The 24,255-nt window shown below is 38.6% G+C and overlaps 1 protein-coding gene across 4 annotated transcripts in view; it reads right to left on the bottom strand.

The window, feature by feature from the left end:
- bcar3 (BCAR3 adaptor protein, NSP family member) overlaps window positions 1-24,255 on the bottom strand; it is a 74,061-nt gene that overhangs the window by 3,819 nt on the left and 45,987 nt on the right. For 3 of the 4 annotated variants that reach the window (XM_058390339.1, XM_058390340.1, XM_058390342.1), the window contains 3 exons: window positions 4,109-4,237; window positions 719-1,158; window positions 176-276 (listed from right to left, as the gene is read on the bottom strand). In XM_058390339.1, the coding sequence (XP_058246322.1) occupies window positions 176-276; window positions 719-1,158; window positions 4,109-4,237 (670 nt within the window). Of the gene's footprint in view, window positions 1-175; window positions 277-718; window positions 1,159-4,108; window positions 4,238-13,981; window positions 14,250-24,255 lie in introns of those variants that run through there. The other variant, XM_058390341.1, reaches the window with a different exon arrangement.

Below are 24,255 nucleotides of genomic sequence, written 5' to 3'. Positions count from 1 at the left end.
AGAGTTTCAAAGGCAGGATGCTACGATGACTTTGAAAAAGTCTTTTGCTGTTGTTCAGAGAGAACCAGTTAGACAGAAAATAACTAGTTTTCAGGACTGTCAGAGCAACGGACCATCAAATGTGAAGTGTGTCAGTGCATCAGACGAGGATGAAAGCAGAAATGATCATGCTCACCGAGTGGAAGGAAACTCTCTGACTGATGGGTCTTCAGCGGACGTCTCCTCTCCTGAACGTGGTTTAGACACGCTGGCTGGCTTCCGCACTTGTCTCTGTTGCTGTGAAGGAGAAAGATGGGTCATTTAGTCCCACAGTGCTCCTGATGAGAAGCATCACTGAACTTGTCTGCTGTGCACAACATTGGAGAAGAATTTTATATGTGCTCTGTGTGTGTGGAGTTCTGCAGCACAGAAGCTTGTAATTTTGCTAGGGTATTTTTTGTCATGGTTTGCCTTGGCATTTCACAGCAAGCTGGTTTTCTCTCTATTCAGTTACACATATTCTGTACATGCCTGGGTTATCCCCTGCTTAGCCACAGGATGGGTTTTCTTAGACGTGTACTTATCTTTTCTGGTTTGACATAAACGCAGTGCTTTCCATTGTAGATTTCTCTATTCAGACTATAACCTAGACTGTGATCAGTGATTGTTTCTATATTTAATGCAGAGTTCCAATTTCTGTGAATTCTTCCATGTGGTTTGAGTTAAGAAGTTTGCTCACCTAAGAAGGTTGCCACGGCCAAGGGTGTGATCTGGGACTTGTCCATTCATGATATTCAAGCTCAGCCGTTTGCAGCTCTGGTTCTTCCTCTCTCTGTGGCCAGACTCGGAACGGACAGATCCGACTCCGTACTTCTCTTCAAGGGACCTGAGTGGCAGCGTCCTGTTGATGGGCTGGAAGATGATGGCTCCCACCACTTCAGACACAGGCTCACGGTTACCAACGTAGTATCTCACTAGAGCGGGGATGCTGTCAAAGCCCTCTTTCTCAAACAGGTACTGCACTCGAGAGTAGGCTTCATTCATCACCACCACCCTCTTGTTTATTTTAAAGTGCTGGGGACTGTTCTTCCACTGGCACGTCAGGACGTAGTTTCCTGGGCTTGACAGCGAGTCACGGATCAGGAAATCACCGTCACGCTGGACCAAGTTCTCAGCCACCTAATGAACAGCAGCACAGGGAAGGAGTTATTAAGCATTTTAATTTTCAGTTTTGTTTCCGTTTGCTGCCATTTATATAGCTTTATCTGTGGGTCAGAAATGAAATATGTTTTATTAATATTTTCAGACAGATAATATTCTTCAAGATGTCATATTCTTTGTACTTCTATTGTGACGTCTTCTTTTTGAAGTCACAATGAGCAATGGCTGTTTTCTCCATTAAGGGTTCCTTGAATATCTATTATTCTGACAATTTAGTAATTTACATTTATCTGTAATAATTCTAAATAATCTGTATTTTTTTTACCTGATATGTGCAAGTTGCCTATTATTTATTCATATTAAAATTTCCTTAAAAAAAAAAATTAACAACCCTCTACATTCTTAAAAGATTACACTACAGTTCTTGTTACTTTTATAGTATATTTTTCTGGTTTCGCAAATTTGCGGTCAAAAATTCTTGCTACGATGAATGAAACCTGAAACTGGACCACATCTTAGTCAGATTCAAAACTCCAAAATGGTCTAACTTTCTAATCATTTACAGTACAGTATTTATATGTACTTTATGATAGATTTGATGGTAACTGTACAACCGGTGACTCCTGGCTGGTGTTATTAAGCAGGGTTTTTTTGGCCTACTACATAAGACAAGCTCTTTTTAAAGATTCAGTTAAGATTGTAAGTGTTTTGGTTATGTAATTAAAATGTTCAATCAGTGGGAAGAACTTAACCGTGTACAGCAACGAGTGAGGCTTAAGATTCGATTAAGATGTCTAAAATCTAAGGTGGTGTGATGCTTCTGTGTTTTCTGACATATTTGTGAGAGCTGAGAAAGGTGACTCCATGTATGAACTAAAGTTACAGGTATTCAACGGGTTAATTACAGGTCATATACTAGAATTAGGGCAGAATGCTGTATACAGTTTCTACATGGTATAAATACTGTATTTTATGTGTTATATAATAGTTTTACTAGTTAAATGGTGCATTGAGATGTTGGAGTTGGACACGCTTTTTGTTTGCAACACTGTACATTGTCTCTCAAAGGAAGCGACTTGTTTTGTTGAACTGATTTATTTACACTACACTGCTTTGATAGTTCACTTTTCCAGGTGGACTTGTACTGCAAGTTGATACCTGCCCAGTACTAACATAAACCTTATATCTTCATTGATATCTAGCCTTTTTTTTCCCGCCTTACAACTCACACAGCACTTTCTGGACGTTCCTGCCAAGAAAGCAAAATCTATCACAAATCATAATCACTGTTGTTTTCCTTTGGAAGTGGGATCAGAGTATCTATCAGTGATAGATCACTGACTTCACTTTCTACTGAAGTGTCATGTGTTTAACCACCTTCAGTTGAGCAGGTCTGACTCGTTTCTGTTTAAAGCTGCTTGGCTGTCATGGCTAAACATGATCTATGATTCAGATTATGGGCACTCAGACAAATAATGTCTGATCCTGAGGGTTTTATGCTTACAAGTCACAGGTCACAGGAGGACATTTAATGGCCTGTGTGACCAGCCGTAAGTTATTCTGGCTCAATTCTTAAACCTAATCACATGTACGCATGTTTAATATGTAAAGGATGGATATGTAAAACCATCATGTGATAGAAACGTTTATATTTACATAAGTTTCACCTGTTCCCTCACGAGCCTGTATCTTCTCTCTCTTATCTCTCTTTTCAAGCTAATAAGGCAAAATCACAGCTTTTATTTTAACAAAAAACAAAACAAAACACAAAGCCCTCTGTCCTGAAAAATCTCCCGTAAATTCTTTACCATATAAACAATTACACATTTACATGGCGCATCCAATTCCCACATCTCCAAATCCAGGCTTTTTCTTTAGAACAATATTATGTTAGAACAAATGCATTAATATAATCCTGGGATTTGCTGCTGTTATAGAGAATAACCTTCTGACCAATCAGATTTGAGAATTCAACAGTGCTGTGGTATACAGTGATGCACTATGTTCAATGAGCTAGCTCTAATGAAAATGCAGAATGATGGATTGTTATGTTTATGGTTTATGAGCAAAGTGTGCAGAATAGCATCTACATCTGCTCTGTCCCTGTGATGCGTGTGTGGTGAAACATGGACTTCTGCTGTGATTGATGCCTGGTTGGATATGTATATTTCCTACTGAACAAACTGCAATGCAAAAGCGGTGTCTAGATTCAGACTGTTTACTTCTGAATACCTGTTAGATTTATTATATAATATTTACTTCTCTATCTGTATGTGAAGAATGAAAGACACCTAACTAGAAGAATGCTCACAAAGAGCTTTAAGAACTAATGCATTCGTTTATACTGATTAAAAATGTCTTATAAGTCAATTTCCATTCCACTGACGGAATGAATACCATTGTACTGGGGAAAAAGGGTTAAAGAGGATGAAATGCTCTTCTGAACACTTATGCGGCTCTACCAGTTCTAAGCAGGTTTAACTCCTGTGAACCGAGCAGTAAGACACTGTGAACTTTTGTTACGAGCTTAACGTGTAACTGAGAGAATCCTGTGACAGCAGGAACCACACACTGACCATGTAGTTTAATATATTACAGGTGTACAAAAATTAGTGGCAAGATTAATGTGTAACCGACGTCATAGGCACCTTCCATATCAGAGATTAGAACTGGACTAACCTTGTCTCAAGGATGAGCTGTAGTGAACACAGCACATGTCTTTATTTCATTATCATGTTTCACAAATACACCGAATGATCTGTTTCCAGAGATCAGACATGAACAACAAGATAGGATTAGCCAACCTCAGCTGAAATGAAGATCTCATCTCTCTCTCAGTTAAAGAAAGATATATTGTAGATTCTAGAATATATCTTTCTTTAACTTAGAGAGATACAGCAGAAAGTCGCAAAACAGAATAATTCCACATTCCTCCTGTCTTTGGCTGTATCAGTGTGAGTTTACTCACCTGTCTAGGAATGGCTCCATGGTACCATGCATGGCTGTGAGGTTCCTCTCCACACTGTTTCAGCTCTTCCTCCAGCTCCCGCCGTAGCTTCTCTGAAACTCCATCCATGATATGCTTGTCCCTGGAGAACTGCACATAAATTGGAGCAACAAAGTCTTTCAGTGTCCTCAAATCCATGCTGGTACCATACACACAGTGTGTGTGTTTGTGCCACAGTGCAACCTTCACACTTCACACTCCCTCCCTTTTGCTCACTCGTATTTTTCCTTCTGAGTACACACTTGCTTGAGAGATGTAGCTGTTGATGATCTCCATGTCTGAACAGTCCCTCCCCTTTTTTTGTCTCCTAACCTCTGATAGGCTCTGGAACATGCCCTAACCTTACTTTGTAAATGCACACAAAAAAAAAAAATACAACTGCTTATACCTGTTCTGCCATCTGACTCACCGTTTTCAGTCAGAGATTCAATTTTGGAAAAACCGGAGGAAGGGATGAGTAATAAACTGACGACTGAGAGTTAATTGTCTTCAGTAAATTATATCATACTGGAAAAAAATAACGTCGACAGAGCTGATGAAACTTTACTGTCATGGTCTCTATGAAATATAACACTTTAGTAGGATTGCCTAATATTAGTAGGTTCATTTCAGTGAATTAATGTATTCGGTGTCTTGTCATTAGGAGACAATGACTTTGAGTAATCGTTTATAGCAGACAAGCAAATAGAAAGCGTCGCACATGCACCCACACACATACACACACACACGTACACGCACACACAGCATCCATGCTTGTGCAAGAACTAACCTGTCGAGTTACAACAATGTCAACTTCTCTGAGTTTCTTAATCCTTTGTGTCAAATGAGTGTGAAGGACTTTCTTTTTCGATTGGTTAAACCCACACTGCTTTTTAAACAACCTACAAACATACTAATATATTTACTGTGTTAATAATATATACTTGGAGATGAGAACACATACAGCTCACTGTTAATACTAGCATCTCTAAGAACACTTAAAGAAAAGGATAATGTTTAATATACTTAAGGAACAGTAAACTACAAGGAAAGTTTGTTGCTTGGTGTACACCGATCAGGCATAACATTATGAGCAGTGACAGGTGAAGTGAATAACACTGATCATCATGGCACCTGTTAGTGGGTGGGATATAATGGGCAAGTGTAAGGATTTGAGCGAGTTTAACAAGGGCCAAATTGTGATGGCTAGACAACTGGATCAGAGCATCTCCGAAACTGCAGCTCTTGTGGGGTTTTCCCGGTCTGCAGTGGTCAGTATATGTCAAAAATGGTCCATGAAAGGAACAGTGGTGAACCAGAGACATGGACGACCAAGGCTCACCGTTGCACGTGAAGGCTGGCCCGTGTGACCCGATCCAACAGACGAGCTACTGTTGCTCAAATTGCTGAAGAAGTTAATGCTGGTTCTGATAGAAAGGTGTCAGAATACACAGTGCATGGGCAACGGGTCAGGGCTGTTTTGGCAGCAAAAGGGGGACCAACACAATATTCGGCAGATGGTCATAATGTTATGCCTGACCGGTGTATACTAGTGTGGTTATGAATCTTTATTCTAAACATTCAATATACTTATATCTATTTAAATCCAGCAAGTTATTTATTAGATTTTTATGAGACGTTCTTTTAATGCATTACAAGTATACTCAGATAAATTTTTAGTCATGATAAATTGTTAGAAATTTTAATTTATCGTCACCCTAATTCACATCAGCTTGATTTTACAGTGTAGTAAATGTAAAATGACTCTTTGTGCCTGGGAATAAACAAACATTTATTTTAAAAAGCTATTTTCAGTGTACTATTAAGTCTGTGTCCTGAAGATCTGGCGTCGGCATCCTGGCTTCTGCACAGGAAGGGTGGGCTTCCTTTCCTCTCTTTCTTTCTTTCTTTCTTTCTTTTTTTTTTTTTGGATTTTCCTGTACGTTTTCCTCAGTTGAGTTTGGTCATTTGCCAGTACCCACCTACCAGCCAGCTTTCTCCTCAAACAACAGCCACAGGAGGGTGAAAAGCCATGGAGGGTGAAAACTAAGCTGAGCCAGCCACACATTTTTGCACAGTGCAGTGTAACACACTCTATCTATCCTTTTCAACATACATGAGCTCACAGACACCTATGATTGGTTAGTGTGAGTGTGATTGACAGGGAAGTGAGAGAATGCTATCTTGTCTGAATTCCCACTGCTACTGGTGATGTCAAGAGCATCACAGCTGACCAGTCAATTTCACACACACACACATCACAGATGCACAGTGTACTGCACTCTACTGTCCATCACTGTCTGCTCTTTCTTTCTTTCTTTCTTTCTTTCTTTCTTTCTTTCTTTCTTTCTTTCTTTCTTTCTCTTTCTTTCTTTCTTTCTTTCTTTCTTTCTTTTTCTTCTTTTATTTTTTCAGTTTAATGTACTCATCTCTCTCTCTCTTTCTCTCTCTCTTTCTGACTGAATGAATGAATGAACAAATGAATGAGTGAAAAGAAAATGTTCTGAAGTATACCGTATTTTCTAAAGGGAGGACAATATAATCCTGGAAACAGAGCACTCTGTGAGATTGACCATTTCTATAGCAAGTCTGTAAATATACACAGGATGACACTGATGACATACAGAATGTCCAGTGCCAAAGACCTGTCTGATTCAGTGCCTAGAGAGCTTTGTTTTTGATCTGATTTAGTCTCACATGACACTATGTGTCCTTCATTTACAAAAAAAACTTCTTATGATTATCTGTAAATGATGTAGAATGTTCCGTTTATCTTTCTTGTGGCAAAAAAACCCCTAAAAAACATCTTGAAGCAGTGATGGCAGTTATCTTACTGCAGGGGGTAAATATGTTGTGGGCATATAAAGTGTAAAGAACATCCTAGCTTCTTCATCCTGTATGCTGAACATGTGGAATGCTTGCTATGTGTGGTACCCAACCTCAGAGTCTCAAAAGTACTAGCTTCATGCCGTAGTTGTGTGTCCTGCGGCTGCTTCATGTGGTGTCAGTGCTTAACCTCAGGCTAAATCTGGCTGTGCGGGAAGAGGCTTTGCACCACTTCACATTTTACTGTGACCCTGTGTGTTATATGGCACATAAAACTGGCGCAATATTGCAGGAAATTAGGAGTGAAGTTGTGTGCTTCGTTTACTTTGTGTAGTGGAAACTCAAACTGATCCGCCAGTGACTTCGTTTCAGCGGACGCTTAATGAACCGAGCGGGAGCACGCTTACGCACGCATGCACTTACACAGAACCGTACTTCCTACAGCAGTGTATTTTATGAGTGTGGCTCATTTAAAAGAGTGTGTCCCTGTAGCCTTTGGATTAAAATAGTTTTTATGGCTTGATAAACTGCTACACAGCTCGATCTAGCTGTGTGTCTGTGTAGCTGAGCAGCGTTTATGGTGATGTCATTGATTCAAGAGACAAACAGGACAAAGGACACACAGATAGTAGGTGTGTCTAAAACATAAGGCTGTATTCAGAGGCAGGAAGGCCTCGAGTCATGTCCTAATTGAATGTTTTCATACAGTGCTGCATTTTGAGATGCTTTCATCTGACTGATTTTTTGAAGGCAGGATACATGTATTCTTTGCTCTCCTATTTATCCCTTAATCCAATCAAAAAGCCCATAAACGTTATGGCAGGAAAACAACCTGCGTAGAGAGGGAGCAATTTGTGGACAAATAAGACGTTATCAGTAATTACTTTCTGACCTGAGATTTATTTCTAGTCCAGTGTAGTTGCATAGATCATTAGGTGTATTTTCTCCTACAGTACTTTATTCTATGAACCTTACCTGAAACACTTGCCAAAAACACTGCCTGTTGTAAACTAATTTCTTACAGCTACCTTTGTAGTTATTGATGCTCTGCCTTATAATATCATGAAAATATTAAACAGAATAGGTTTTTCGATAAACCATTTAACAAACGTACAAACTTTGTCCAAACTGCATTTTAAAAATATTTTCATTTCTACTTAGATACTTTATATGCTTAGATACTGAGTACCTATCAGTTTGAATTTCATCCTTCCATTCCTTCAGCAGGTTTACAGTAACCTCACACCTCACACACACACACACACACACACACACACACACACCCACATCAGGACAGGTGTGCAGGTTCGGGCCCTCCCTCTCAGCTCTTCTTTTATTCCTGAATTGTTTTATGTTCCTGTATCTCTCACTCTTTCCTTTCTTTCTGCCTCTCTCCCTCCCTTCCTTCTATCCATATATCAATCCATCTCCTTGCATGCTCTATGTATTTCCTTCAGGAAATGCAAATCTAGTAGATGTACTCCAATCACAGCAATGGAGACTTGTTAATCATGTTTACTCTGCCTAAACTTTAAGCAGCGACTGTGGTCAGCCCCTAAGCTTCATGCTCGACCACTTAAAAGGTTTAGAGCTATAATTCCTATAGACAGGAAGTGGTTGCTTTTGAACTAGAATGTTCTTTGGTTAATGAAGTGTTTAGTAGAAGCACAATGGTGTGTTTAATTTTCTTTTTTATTTCTTGGCATGTGCTGAACGCTGCTGTCAAACCAGAAAGACTGGGTGTAACACTCACTTGTTTTGCCTCTGTTGTTGTGTTTTTTGAGCTAAATAGATTTAGACAGGTTTCTTGTGCACCTATCAGACATCTATTATGATGTCAGCCTAGTGCTAATTACTGAATTATTTGAAACAGCATGCGAAACTTGCGTTCCACAGAAAAGCCTGTGTGTATTAATTACCTTGAAAAAGGCATATAGCTAAGAGGTAAAACCAAGTGGTTCCCATATTATAGTCTCTTATAAGAGACTGAAAGGTTGAAAAAGCCAGATCTGCATTATACCATATCCCTTGGACTTCAATTTTGTGAGAAAAAGGAGGTCACATTATTGTTAGATGAAAGAACAGGGCAAAGCCACTTGAGATTTCTAACTATGACGTTTCATAATTTACAATAATATATCAATAATGTAAACGTAATAAAACATGAATTTAATTATCTCCAGAAACTCATGCACCATGACTGCCAGCCCTGCCCTTTGAGTAGGTTGATCTCCATGCTTAACATCTCCATGCTTATTTTTTTTTTTTCATAACAAATATAGACTGACAAGCCCATGACTGAAATAACCCTAGATGCCACTGGTATTGTAGCAAGAGACGGGCGGTGCTCTCTCACAATTTAATCAACAGCGGGCTGAGCCATCACACCACAAGCCACAAATTACAGCCACCAGACGACACATACTTTTTAACTGGCTGGAGAATCCATCGGAAAGTGGTTGTCTGTCCTTGTTCTCTCTTTTAATCATCACAGCATTAGGCAACATGTGGATCAAATGAAGCAGTGAAACACCCAAATTCAAAATAAAAAGAAATTCCACTGAACTCATTTACATTTTATATGTATTCTCATATCCTGGAGGCCGAGTTGGCATATTATATTTTCACAATATATTACATTATGATTTTTGTGCCAGTTGCTGCAGGCTTTCCTGGCATCTCGAGAGCATTCATTCTGCCGTACGCCCTCTCTGCATGGCTTAGAGTTATGAGTGTGAGCTCAGAAGCATTTTAAGGTACGTAAGGCTGTAAACTTTTAAAAATAGCTAAAGCACGGTTGCTCAAGAGCAGCTCCATGCCACTGCTGTTAATCCTTTCATTGAGTTATGACATTGCAAGACTCAAAGCATTTGTCATCATTTCAGTCACCAGCATGCTTCTGCTTTTAATAACACTGACATGTTCGCATATGTGCAGTGGGTGGATTATTGCAAGGCTTCTTCTTCTTGGATTGATTTGAAGAGTGAACTAAACGAATTCAAGAGATTTCAGAGACATACCTCAGATAAATGAAATCTCGATCGAGAATTTATATCCAAATGATCACATAGAGAAATAAGTACAGTATAAAATACCTTTATAAATATATGTTACATTTATCAGTCAATATAATTCCAAAGCTGCCATGTAAATACATATGATCTTTGAAACACGACTATTGAATTCCCCTCACAACTTCCTGTGAAAATGAAGACACCAGGTCTCTCCAGAGGTTTTCGGGGTAATTAGTGGGCAGTAATAGTGGTCTCATGTACAGTCTCACCCTTCCTGAGCTAAAATAAACGAAAAGCCCAATATATGTGAGTGGTCCATCTGAGCCTTTAGTCCTCTGGGATTCAAAACCCACAAGCTTCCTTCCATATCACCTCATCTCCCTGTCCTGGCCTTCATCTTCTTCCTAAGGGCCAGCACCGTGTCCATGTATATACCCTGTACAGTCTCAGGCAACAGAAAGCCCTGGGGAACAGAGCAAGGGCTGCTGGTGCTCGTGGTGGTGCCTACTGAGGATTTATGACCCTTTTAAAGTGATTGCGAGTCTGTGTTTTCTCTGCTTTTTCTTTCTTTCTTTTTTTTGTAACTATAGAACTGTGTTTAGTCTTTTATATATCTCCAGCTGACTAACACATCCATATTAGGCAGATTTGTGTATGCTGTTTTGCTGAAGTGTAATAACGTGGAGCTGCATGTCCACTTGAATTAGACTCCCTATTTTTCTTTTTCTTGATCCACCTTTTTTTCCAAATTATGTCTCAATATTCCTAACAAGTTCTTTCTATTTATATCTATATGATGTCTGTTGCTGTTTATTCTAAACTATAGACCAAGTAAGAAGGCCGACTATGAAAGACAGCAAGTGATCTTAAATATATGCCTGAGATTTTTACAATAAATACAACAGAACAAAAAATTTCTCTCTCTCTCTCTCTCTCTCTTTCTTTCTTTCTTTCTTTCTTTCTTTGTTTCTGTCTGTTTGTTTTTCAGTTTGCTCTTAATCAACCCCGTTCTGTCTGAGCTTTTCAGGAGGGGGTATGGAGTGGGAATTGGGGTCTGGGGCAACTGGGTTAAATCACTCGAAAACTGAAAGTCGTCTTTACGGTGTTTCCTTCAGCACACTGCAGTTGATGTTCAGTTTAAGAGCTTTTACATCTCAAAGTCTCACATTCCAGTGTAGAAGGCCGCTTGTTTAATCACAATAACTGATAAAACACGAAGGACCGTGGTGATGAAGTACAGACTCAGTCGCCATCGTCTGGATATAGAAATTGGCACACACAAACAGTCCTGGCTGCAGAAATAAAGAACATGGCACCAATGTTAAATACAACAAAACAAAATAAATAAAACTGTTTAAATAGAACTGCAGTGCCTGAGTGCATTTTCAGAACTGAATAAAATACACACAAAGGAAATGCACAACATATCCTGAGTTTGGCACTGAGTGAAATAATGAAAAATAATAGAAGAGAAAGGGGGGGATAGCAAATCAAATAGAATGTAAGGGAAGCAAATTGTTTGTATTACAGTTACTGTATATAGTTACATGGATATAGTACACACATTGATTTTAATGCTTCGGTGAAATAGGTCTATTGATCTCTGTATTACTGCGGCTTCATAATGCTACACCTCCAGCTAATCCTAAGAACAACCTTAAACTCAGCTAAATATTTTATTTCGTTTTTAATATTTTATTAAAATTAAGCTGTGTGTGTTTATTTAGGACCAGGCAGATGACATCATAGATTATAAAAATAAAGGTCTCTACAAAGAGCACACATAGATTCACTGCTATTCATTTTCCATTAGCACAAAACGATCATTTTTACAGTATTATTGCTATGATAGATAGATAGATAGATAGATAGATAGATAGATAGATAGATAGATAGATAGATAGATAGATTTTCTCATACAGTTTATTTCATTTTCTAAAATCTTTCTGTAATATCCCTATACTTTGTCATGATCACTTTGGCAATATATAGGTACAGTAATACAATCTACTTAAGGACGTAAAGTTCATATAAATAGAGTACTATTTTATATGTTTTTTTCTGACACTAGTTTTGGAAGATGATCACACAGTCAGCGTGGTGATGATCTAAACCTCTAATGCAGAGTCATACAGGAGGTGAGGACAGAGCTAACCACAGTTGTTCAAGGTGATAGATGAGAGTTTTCTAGGCTTTGTCAGCAACTCAGGGGGCTTCCCACGGTCCCCTATCTGTGCTGAGCTCACACTTCTGTCACACTCATGATCCCTATGCCAGCTTACACTCACAGTGTGTGACGAGGACATTGCAGTGCGTTAAAATATATCCTCTGGGTTAATATAGCAGATTGGTACGCCTGCTTATTTAAAACCATCTTCTCTTTCAGCTGACCTACACATGCTTTCTCGCCCTCACATTCACACCAAAATAAAACATCTTTCACGCCACATATACCCAGAGGAAGTGAACTCCATCACCAGCTGCCTATATGGCTAGCTAAGTCGTCTCTTAACTGTGTGAAAGGTTGTGCCGTCCAGTCGGAATAAAGAAGCCATGCAGCCAACATGAACATTGCCCACTCTGTTTCCCTCCTTCTCACTGACCCTCACAACAGGCCAATGCCACACCAAACGTCGGAAGGGCTATATTTAGGAACAATCTTTCCCAGAAAAAAGCATCAGCTTGAATGTCTGAGTAGATCTTCAGGGTCCTGCTAGGGTCCAGTGGGCTGCCAGGCCAGACGTTAGTAATAACAAACAGCCAGCTATTTTTGGAAAACATTTTCCAGTGATTTTAGAAACTAGAACACTAGGATTCCTTTGAAGTGTTAGCTGAGGCTCATTTTCTATACAGTGATGCTTTTTATTTATTTATCTTTCATGTAAGGCTCTAGCAAAGTGCTACATCAATATATTAATTGCTTCCAGAAGGCAGAAGAAAGGACAGGTGGCACTTTTAGAAAAAGTGTCTTTTACATCCAATTGAAGCTCTGATCCCAGAATACCTCTGCTATTCTCTCTCTCTCTCTCTCTCTCTCTCTCTCTCTCTCGCTTATATTCACGCTATTTATAATACATTTATTTCTTGCTTCCTCATGACACACTGGCCAGTCTTGCATTACACAGTGTCATCGTGTCTGTATAAACATGTAAGGTGCAAAATTAGGTCTAGTAATGGAATGTCATTAAACACATATCTTGCCTTAAAGATACTTAACACATTCTGATCAGAACTACAAAGCAGGGTACTTGTTCACATGTAGACACACTGTGTAAAATGCACAGTGTATGATTTCTTAATGATTAATGAATTTATAGCAATTAACATTGAAGTAATACAAACACAGATAGATAGGATGGATGGATAGATAGATAGATAGATAGATAGATAGATAGATAGATAGATAGATAGATAGATAGATAGATAGATAGATAGATAGATAGATAGATAGATAGATAGATAGATAGATAGATGGATGGATGGATGGATGGATGGATGGATGGATGGATGGATGGATGGAAGATAGATAGATAGATAGATAGATAGATAGATAGATAGATAGATAGATAGACAGGTAGATGTATACAGATATAGATAGATAGATAGATAGATAGATAGATAGATAGATAGATAGATAGATAGATAGATAGATAGATAGATAGATAGACCAAGGAGGCATAGATGATGTCAGACACATTCACTTACTGTAATGAATACTGCTATGGATCTAAAGAGCAACGACTGGCACAATAACCTGCTTTTTACAGCACTCATATATCATCTCACATCTCTATCTTCACACTCCTCTGAGCGCAGCACTAACATGAACAAGTGCACATGTGCCTGATACATAACTGCATTAACTTAGTGTGTGTAAAAACACAAGCAAATCTGTACTGTGTTAATCCCTATACAATAGTACTATGGTCTATTGCCATTACTGTATACACAATCAAGAGACACAGGAATCCACTGTGTTCAGTAAAAGGACAGAACAAGTGCGGCTTTCACTCACCTTGGCCCTCATGACCGAGTTCTTCTGGTAGAAACAGCACAGGGCTGCTGTGATGGTCCTCAAAATACTGCATCTCTCAGACATTTCTGTCCCTCAATAATTCCTCAGTGTTAGAAAACAAGTAACCAGCACGTCCAGTTCACCTCTAAAACTCACAAGTTCATCACTTCCACATGACTCTCATGTTTGGCAGCATGCTCACTTCTCTGTGTGTCTGTGTATCTCTGGCAGTCACTCAGCTCAAGGCTGTGAGTGTGTGAGTGTGTGTGAGTGTGTGTGTGTATAAGACCAGCGTTGCCTATGCCTCTCCATGCCGTTTCTCTAAGCCCTGCTCAGTCCATGTATGGAGGTGGGCTTTTCCCATGTGACCCCAGCATCCAGCCAATCGAATTAAAGCCATTTACAGACACAACATCCTCTGAAGCAGAGAGGGGAGGGGGAAAGTGGTAGCGGAGAAGCAAAGAGGGGATGAGGGGAGAAAAAAAGGTGAGTTTGTCCTATATGTGTGTGGTGTTATAGAGAGAAAAAGACTGAGAGATTGAGTGCAGTTTGGAGGGGAGAGTCAGCAGGAGAAAGGGTTAACAGAGGCTGTTTCTGTACCCCAGCACTGAAAAAAAAAAACTCAGCCTGAGTGGTGTTCAATAGCGCCTTGTGAGGTTTCCAAAAGTGGATCTATTCTAGTTACACATTTACGGCCAATGATAATCACTGTCTGTTTCTCTGGGTTGATGCCTGGTGATCCTCAGAGAACAAGGTGCTCCTTTGCCATTTCAACAGTCACTATTATATCCACATTTTCCACAAGTTCAAATCAATGGTTCATTTTTTTTGCATTTCATTCATTTTCATTCTAATGTGATAGACCTGACTACAGATTATCTAAATAAAATACAGGTTTAAATGTATAAGAAGGTATTTAAGACTGATTTCGATCCAGCTTCATGAGCTCTAAGATGTATGTTCTACATGTGTAAACACTTCTTTCTCACCAAGCAACAAAAACGTCACACATTTCATCATATCTTTGTCTGTGACTGCTATAGAAATGCTATGGAAATACTGAGGAAATGAACAGCATCGCATTAACACACATCTTCTACGCAAATACTACAGGATATGGGGAACAACACAGGAAGTGGTCAAGTTATGAAACCAGAGTTGATCTAGCTACTGGGAAATACATTTATTGCTTGCAAATGTATGCCTGTGGTTAAAGAATCTTCTCGGGATACGATCCAAATGCACGGGGTGATCGAACACACAGGGTCGCTGACACCCCCTAAAACAAATTACGGTTTACAGCTCATCTCAAGGTCACTCCGGTCATGTATAGCTGGCAAGTGTGTGTGTGTGTTCTTTTATGAGGCTACAACAGGCTGTTTTCACACATGCTACTGAATTTGAGTGCTACATAAAAACCGAACGATTGTGTTCAATTTGTAGAAAGATTTTGTTTCAATATGACTTTAAAAAAATAAAAAGACTTGTGGACTGAATTTTGAATTTGGTCCAGGCATCGGCACATGGATGAGAAAGAGATAAAAGGCAGTTGCTGTTACAGAGAGATGGATAGATAGATAGATAGATAGATAGATAGATAGATAGATAGATAGATAGATAGATAGATAGATAGATAGATAGATAGATAGATAGATAGACAGACAGACAGACAGACAGACAGACAGACAGACAGGTAGACAGACATTTACAACCTAAGTCTGATGCAGGAAAGGGTACCGGTGCAACAATGTTGTGGAAAGCTGTGACCCAGAGTAAAGCATAAGGTGAAGCTGATTATACTTATACAATGATAATATACACTGATTATACAATTATTGTCTTATAACTATATGTCCTGAAGTGTTTATTCCTTTTATTGCTCACAGTTCTTTTTTAGGCTTAGATTATCTGATACATCCGTCATATAAGTCTCTGAGCTGTTCGTATAGAAACTATAGCATATTAGAGCACATTAATATAAACATGCATTGTTTCTTGCACTCAGCACTGTTGTGAGAGCTGTACTGTTATAGAAGACTGACCAATCACATTCAAGAATTCAACAGCACTGTTGTATAATTGTTATAATAATCGCTATTTATGTAAATATGTTTCTCAGGAACATCAGATATTTACTAAATTCCTACTACCGCTATATTACAAGTGATATTTATAGACCAGTCTGAGCTGCTCCTGTGCTGCATTAATATGATAGAGAGCGGGGAGCATTGTAATCATAACTGACAGCTCAGTGTTCAGGGAGCAGCAGGATAGTGTCCTGTTTCAGTCTGCACTCAACTCAAGTAGGGCAGTGGGGGGCTTATGGATAAAAACCTTTCTCAGCAGGGGTCACTCTTCCCCATCAGGCTGTTCTGTCACCCAGCTGCTCTGATCCTCAGCAGGGTGCTCCAAATGACCACACCGCTCCCTGTGGGGCTATAAACACCGGCCACTCACTCGCTGACTTAACACAACACTGTATTATTGCACTTATTTCAGCTAGCTAGCTAACTAGACAGGACTTTCTTGAAATGGGTGAGGGTAGACAGGGACTTTCTCTTGATTAGCTGTCTGGATAAGAGCATTAGGAATTCTCGCATTTCCACTGAGGGAAATCCGTCTTTAGCTGGAATGATATTTAGAATGAGCATGAGCAGCGTGTGAAAGTCTGGGAGATTCAAATATAAAGCTTAGCATGATGGCAGAAAGTTGACTGGGTTGGTGCATGTCTGGATGCAAGAATAAATTGAAATTAATCATAATTAAAAAATTAGTGTGCTTTTAGTTAGATGTATCACCGTCATTTAAATGTAGACCGTTAGTTTTGCCATGTTCAGGACACCGCAACTGCGTTCAGTCAAAAATAATTCATCTCTTTTTAACATTTTTATGAGCAGACATTCACAATTACAGTTTCTAGGCACATAAACAAGGACCTTCAGTATTTGCAAGTCCACGCTTTAGAGAGCAGTTGGAATCTGTGTACCGTTACTAGTTTTAATTGCCCCAGAATTATTTGGGGATACAAACGGTTGGATTTCTATCAGCAATGACTTGTTCTTTTTTTTTCCCCCATTACTTGTAAGAGGTAAACAAAGACATTATGAATGCCTGGCACACCCTAAGAACTGTTCAGGAATGTTCTCCCAGAGGGTCTGCTCCCAAACTAGCTAATTAGACACAATAAAGCTCCAGAGCCCTGCGAGCAAATACATTTTTACATGGCTCAGTGGGAAATGGAGTCTGTTCGGTGTTTTTTTATTCATGAGAGTGAAAATGAGTGGTTTAAAAAAAGATCTTAGGGAAAGGAATGCAGGTCAGGAGAAAACATACAGTATATCCATCCTTCAGTATATTCAACCTGTAAGAAACTTTAGATCTTTGAGAGACAATTGCTTTTGTTCTCTACTAAGGAGAACATTTAGTGTAATTATGCATGAGGTATCTGATGCTTGTGAATGATAAATAACTGCGTGTGGATGTTTTGGACTCGTGTGAACTCCGTCAGAATATTTGGACTTTAGAACACAGCAAGGACAAACTAGTTCCTGTTTCACAGATCAGATGCAGTATGGGAACAGAATGTTATAGTACTGTACACACAACATTACACCCACTCTCTGTCAGATATGCAGACTGATATTCACAAAAACACAAGTGATGTGTCTGTCAACAGCGGAAAAATGACTTTCCCCTGAATCACACATGCAGGTATAATCTAGATAGCAACAGTTCGGCTGCTCAGACTCCCGCAGTAATAACATTTTGCCTGCTGCATACTAATAAATAGATTAAAATGTGTTGTTATTTTACAATAAAAACCATTTACATTCTAATACTTTCTGTAGTTGTTTGCTATGAGAGACAGGATTTATCCTTCTATAAACGGAGGATTTTCAGCTGTCTGGTTTCTCTGAATAGGCTGAAAACCTTATGCTGGTTTAATAACATAACAGACATTCCACAACATTGAATAAAACTATTAACTGATTTATAAAAAATGTCTGATGTGTCTGAATTGCTGGGGCATTAGATAAATAAAATGTGCTGTTACTGGAGAAGAATTAACCACCTTGTAATTATATTTCTTGTAGCTACATACCCTGTTGTGTTTAAGTGTTCCTTGTTTGTCATTTTAGGATCTAGCACGACAGATACATGAGTCAAGCCTTTACACTAGTAAAACACAGACACACTGTATTTGCACAGCTATTAATCTATTGCCTTGACTGAATGTTTATAAGCAATTATACCTTGTTGTGATGTTCAACACAAATTGCTGAATACAATCTTCAAACTGACCGTCCATCAGTGTTGGAACAAACTTCCTCAACCTCAATCCCGACATCCAGAATCTTAAAAAAAATGGATAAAGATCCACCTCTTTGGTGAACACTTAACCCTATCTTGTTACCACTCAAAAAAAATACAAAATAAAATAAAAAATTGCTTTCCTCCAGCTTAATTAAAAAATATTGTAATCTTTTGCCTTAAATATTGATTTCCTCATTTGTAAATCACAGTGGATAAAACCATTGGTAAATAAATCCCATAGAATCCTCCTTTGAGCTGTGTGATAAACTTATATTTCCACTAGAGGGCGTAGTGTAGCAATATTTTTTCAAAGAGAGAAACAATTTCTAATCGACTCCTCTCAAATTTCTTCTTCCTAGTCATTTTGCATGATGTTTTTATTTCCTGGCTCGGTGCATGCTGGAAAAACCATTCAAACTGTACACAGTGCTGAGTGCAGGTCTTGTTTGAGGCCAGGTGTATTTAACTGCAGCTGATTGATAAGCTGGGCGTCAATACACAGAGGACCTTATGAGCCCAAAGCCGTTAGGCAGAATTGTATTGCACTCATCACTGACATGTTGGCTATAGTGTAGTGCGAAAGAAGCAGAAGGTGATTCTGCCTCGACACTCTTAAATGAGCTCAACTGCTATTTCTTTTGATCAGTTCAAGATATAGTGCCATCGATCCACTCTGTAAATGCCTGTAATGGTCAAAGATTATTCTCCAGTAGTATCTATCATTGCTTAATGAAAAAATCTTTCTTAATAGTAACAAAAAATCCATATGTAGGCCTGTAGTTTTTCTTAACAAAGCTTAACCCATTAAGCCTAATGCCTGTTGGAATTAAAGGAGATCTCAGGTTGATGGATGATATGGATCTCTGAGTATCATTTGTCTTCAGCTGCTGATTTATGGCCAGCTGTGCTCTTAATCATCCATGTTATGACGGTATTACAGAACTGACCTGAGAATCTGCTGGTCAGTCAGTGTTAGCGTCAGAAGGGTTGTCTGTAATCGTGTGAGCCGAGACTGAGAGCTCAGACTGGATGAAGTGGTCTCTCACAAGATCTCACAGCGGGAACACAGCCGCATTGTTCATCCTAAGCTCTTTCATGAGCCTTTAGTAGATTACTGTTCAACTGGCTGTGTGTATGTGAGAAGCAGAAGCCTGTCAACTGCTCCGGCTGGAGGTTTCTGCTTCAGCACATTGAGGTCAGCTGTTTGTTAAGTAGCTTGTGCCTTCTTTTGTCGCCCTTTCATATTCTTTCTTCTTCTTCCTCCTTCTTTTCAGTCTGGCACCATTATCTACGTGACAGTTTATTATGGTCACTAACACCAGTCATTTTCAACGCTTTGGTTACTCAGAAACATCTGAGAGTCAATTGTTTCCTGATTGGTGCAGGCTCTATCTGGTTTCATCTATGAAGAGTATAATTCTGCTACTGTAATTTATGTTGCTGCCTCATTCTCTCCAAAACATCCTCAGCCCCCTGGGGTAACGCTGCATTCCCCACCCAGTGAAACACTGATATTTTTAGACACTCTTCTCCTCTCTTCTCATACCCTCCCTCCTTGTCTTCAAATCATCTTTGATGATAATATCCATGTCAAAGAAAAACTCCGATCTCCGGTTTACATGCAACACTAGCTGGACCAGTGATTGACGTCATAGAAACCTGAGGACATGATGGTACAATGCCTGTCACTTTCACTTAATCATGCCATGCTGTATATACAGATCACTCACTAGTATCAGCGCTACTTAGAATTGATAACTATTCTAACTAAAACAAACAGATTTTGTCCTGGTATAGGTAGAATGGCTAGCAGAACTGAACAGATCTCTCTTTTAAGGAAAAATACATAAAAATGGTAATGTGATTTTAACACAAAACCAACAGTCATGCATATAAATACACAGAAAGGTATTCTGATTTCTCTTTAAACTCACAAACATACTTTAAATTCACAAAACCTATAGATAGAAATCATGTCACTTTAATTATGTATGCATTAGGGTTCATTTATATATGATGACAATTTCATAACATGTCATCAGCAGTGTACCATAGACCAAAGTACCATAGTTAAGAGTACCATAAACCAAATTTATTAACCAAATTATTTATTTTATTATAAATTTATTTATATAAAAATATAAATTTATATAAAATTATAAATTTATTAACCAAATTATTATTAAACAGATTTTCTTAAACATTTGCTAATTTCAAGCTGTAAAATTTCTTACTATCAGATCATTTATATTTTTCCCAAGGGAAAATAAATGGTTAAAATTAATAAATTATCTGATAATAGAAAAAGACTATTTCATATCTGAACATATGGTCAATAGTTATATATTTGGTTAAATGTAATCCAGGAAATACAGGACAAATTTTCACATGATAATGTCATATTTTGCTGTATATTAAACATAAAAAAATCTATGACTTTGGAGAAACTAGAAGAAAATAGACTAAGCAAACATTGTCTAATCAAAGTACTTATTACCTTGAGGGACAAATGGGAGAATTCTAGGTTTTGTAGCTTACACAGAGCACTGTTTCCCATGTTTGCTTTTCAGAAGACAGCATAATTACAGAACCATCTCACTTAACAAATAGCTGTGTTAGAGTGTTATGTCTGTGATGAGACCTTGTGATGATTCAACAGATTTATAATAATAACCCCAAGTTACTATTTCTCATAGCCCTTCTATTCAATGTCCTAACCAACAGTAACTGCTGTCCCTGATTTAACCTTAAATGCAGCTGAATCTGTGGTCAGTACAAAAAAAGTGAAAAGTTCGAGCACAGAATTCAAGCTACAGGAAGTGACAAACAGTGCACTTTGATGGTCCTTCATGTTACTTCTGTGTTCAAATTGCTAACTTCCTGTTAAATATTATCAGCAGGGTCTAACCCTAGGCAGTAGAAGGGACAGCATATAAAACACGGAGTAAACTGAATACAGCAGCAGCAACTTTCCTCGAAACAATTTGGATAATAAATTGTATAAATACAGTGATATAAAATAAGGGTGAGAGACAGATCCTGCTTCCTACAGGTTGTCCATGTGCCACACATAATAAAGTGTCTATTGTTGTAGTGTCAGTTTAGCAGAGGACAGGAAATCCAAGGTCAGGCCAAGGTACACTTTCACCAGGGAGATGTGGAGAGCGATTCATTTATTACTGTTAGAATTAACAGAACACATCGGTGAAGGACATATTGGCTTGACATAGAGGAATAAAAGTGAACATCATAAATCTTTAGGCGCATCAAATATCTCATACTCATGCTCTACTTCATTGTGTAGCATTCCAACAAAAGAAGTGCACTTCAAGTAGTAGTACCAAGATCATGCACTTATTCACCTGAAACATGCTCACAGCTTTGCTTACGTAGTGGAAGAGGGGCGGGGCTACCAGGTTCTGATGCTGGATGAGAAAAAAATTTCAAGATGACCAACCATACTTGGGAGGACAAGACATCTTACAAGTGGCTTCTAAATGAAATCATTTATCTTTCAATCTTTCCGTATTCTACTTAAGCTAGCGGCGACGCCATACATGTTAATGTCATTTGTTGTCAAATGGGAAACAGCTTATACTTCATACACTAGAGAGTAGAGGACACAGTGCATAGTGTATGTGCAAAGTATATCATTTGGGATACAGCTTAAGCCATTCAAAGCTAATGGGAGGAAGGAACCCAGAGGGATGGGACCAAAGACTTCTGTTTCGTGAGTATTGAGAAACAAGCTTTCTGGATCACACATACAGTAGATCCATGTCTCCATATCTCTACATAGTTTTGGGAATTAAAAAAAGATTCTTCTAAAGCAAGTACATGTTGTGGAAGGTCATAAACCTGACACTGACACTGACCCTGAGAAAACCTTGATCCTTCTGCACTTGTTGTTTTATTTCTACTGTATATACACTTCCCAAAAACATTGTATGCCCAAGTCTCACACCCTTGCTTCCAGATTTTGCTCATTAGGGATCTAATTCTACATGTTTGATTTCTGTTAAGCAGACTGATGATAATATACACTACTGCTCAAAAGTTTGGGATCACTTGCATATTTCAGCATGTTTTCAGCTATGGAGGAAGACTCCATCAGCCAATCTATCTTGTGGGAGATGCTCCAGGAAGCATGAGGTGAAATCTCATCAGATTATCTTGAAAAATTGACCGCTACAATGCCCAGGCTGTAACTGCTGCAAAAAGGTGTCTTTTTTTTTTTGATGAAGGCAAAGTTTGAAGATAACATTCATAATTTCCATCAAAATCATTATTTCTAACTCTGACATGTCCTGTTCTTTTGCTATATTTTCTATTCAGACTAATTTCGTGTGTGTTTCCTTGGAAAACAATAACATTTTTGAGTGATCCCAAACTTTTGAGCGGTAGTGTATGTTAATAAAAGCTCTGTATGAATAAGATCTGAACTGAATTGAATAAAACATATATTTTTAACTCTCAAAATCTCACTAATGATAATAATCACACTGGATAATCAGTTTAATCCTACAGCCTCTTACTGCACCTTGCTTAATGCATTGCTGTTCATTTAAATAGAAAGCAGCACATATTTCTGAGAATTCACTGTGAAAGTGACATTTCATGCTTCTCACAGGCAATATACAGTTTTGTTATGAGACTTACTAAACGCTCATAATACATGCATTATCAGGTTACCTCCTATCAAGTTGCGTTTCACAATAAAGCCCAGGAGATTCAGATTCTGCTCCATTCAGTCATCATTCTGACTCACTTCATGCTTCATCAACTGGAATGCTTCAGTATTATGAGTGCTAGTGAATGCAGTGAAATCCAGCCCCTGACTAAGCGTGTGTGTGTGTGTGTGCAGACTGTTTACTCTGTACTGTATGTCTGAGGTGGATATGTGAGGAGTTTACACTTCACAAAGACCTGCAAGCCCTTAGATGATCAGGGCTCTAAGTGTGTGTGTGTGTAAGAAGGATGGCATCTCGGCTAGCTGAGAGAGCTGGATGTGTGGTGACAGAGTGAACTGACAGGCCTCATCAGGTAGTGCACACTGAAAAACATGATTCAGGCAATACACATTACCACAGCCCATTCTGAGAAGTAACAGCCCTCTAGCTATATCTTTAGAACAAGATTACTGTGTGTATGTGTGGTGAGGATGATGAAGGACACTCATAAGAACTGGATTAGATCATATTCCCCCGTATCACAGTGTGTGTGGACAGGTTAGAAGGACAGATTGTTCGGCTGTTTTTATGGCTCTGAAAACAAGCTGTCGTTGTCCATGCTCACTGCGTGATACTGTGATGTATGTATTTACTTATCCATAAATGCAAAATTCTGATTTGAATAAGTCCTAAGTAGTTCCAAGCAAAAGAAGATTCTTTATTTCCACATAATTATGGCATGATTGTAGAGGATGTGCTGTAAATGTTCCCTCAGAGCTGATCTGATGTTGCTCATATAAACTCTAGTGTTTCCTGTGTTTCAGTAGCAGCTCTCCAGGGGTTTGGGGCTGGATGTCCTCAACTCTTCTTATCAAAGCATCAATCAAGATTACATGTACAAACAAGCTCAAACGGCTTAAGTTTGAAAATGAAATCACATTAAGAATAAAATCCACAGACTGTTGTGTCTTAGGTTAGAGGAAAATAATTGTAGTGAAGCATCATTAAGGAACAGAACTGAACCCTTAATATATCACAGTTGTATAAATGAGATAAATGTACAGTAAGTCGCTCTGGATAAGGGCATCTGGAAAGTAAAGCTGGACCTTTAAAACGACGGTAAGAAGATGATTAAAGATACATTAACTGCTGTCTGCACCTTGTGAAATGAATGTGTACGCCTACAGAACCTTTTTTCTTCACTGTTTTCAACAGTGTATGTGAAAGTCTCCAGTCCCATTCACTTTTTCAGCTTCAGTATAAACCGTAATACAGTGGATACAGGAAATC

Source organism: Hemibagrus wyckioides, linkage group LG05, assembly GCF_019097595.1.
Source record: "Hemibagrus wyckioides isolate EC202008001 linkage group LG05, SWU_Hwy_1.0, whole genome shotgun sequence".
In the NCBI taxonomy this organism is placed as follows: Eukaryota; Metazoa; Chordata; class Actinopteri; order Siluriformes; family Bagridae; genus Hemibagrus; species Hemibagrus wyckioides.
The sequence above is the reverse complement of the archived record's forward strand: the minus strand, read 5'-3'. Positions and strand labels throughout refer to the sequence as shown.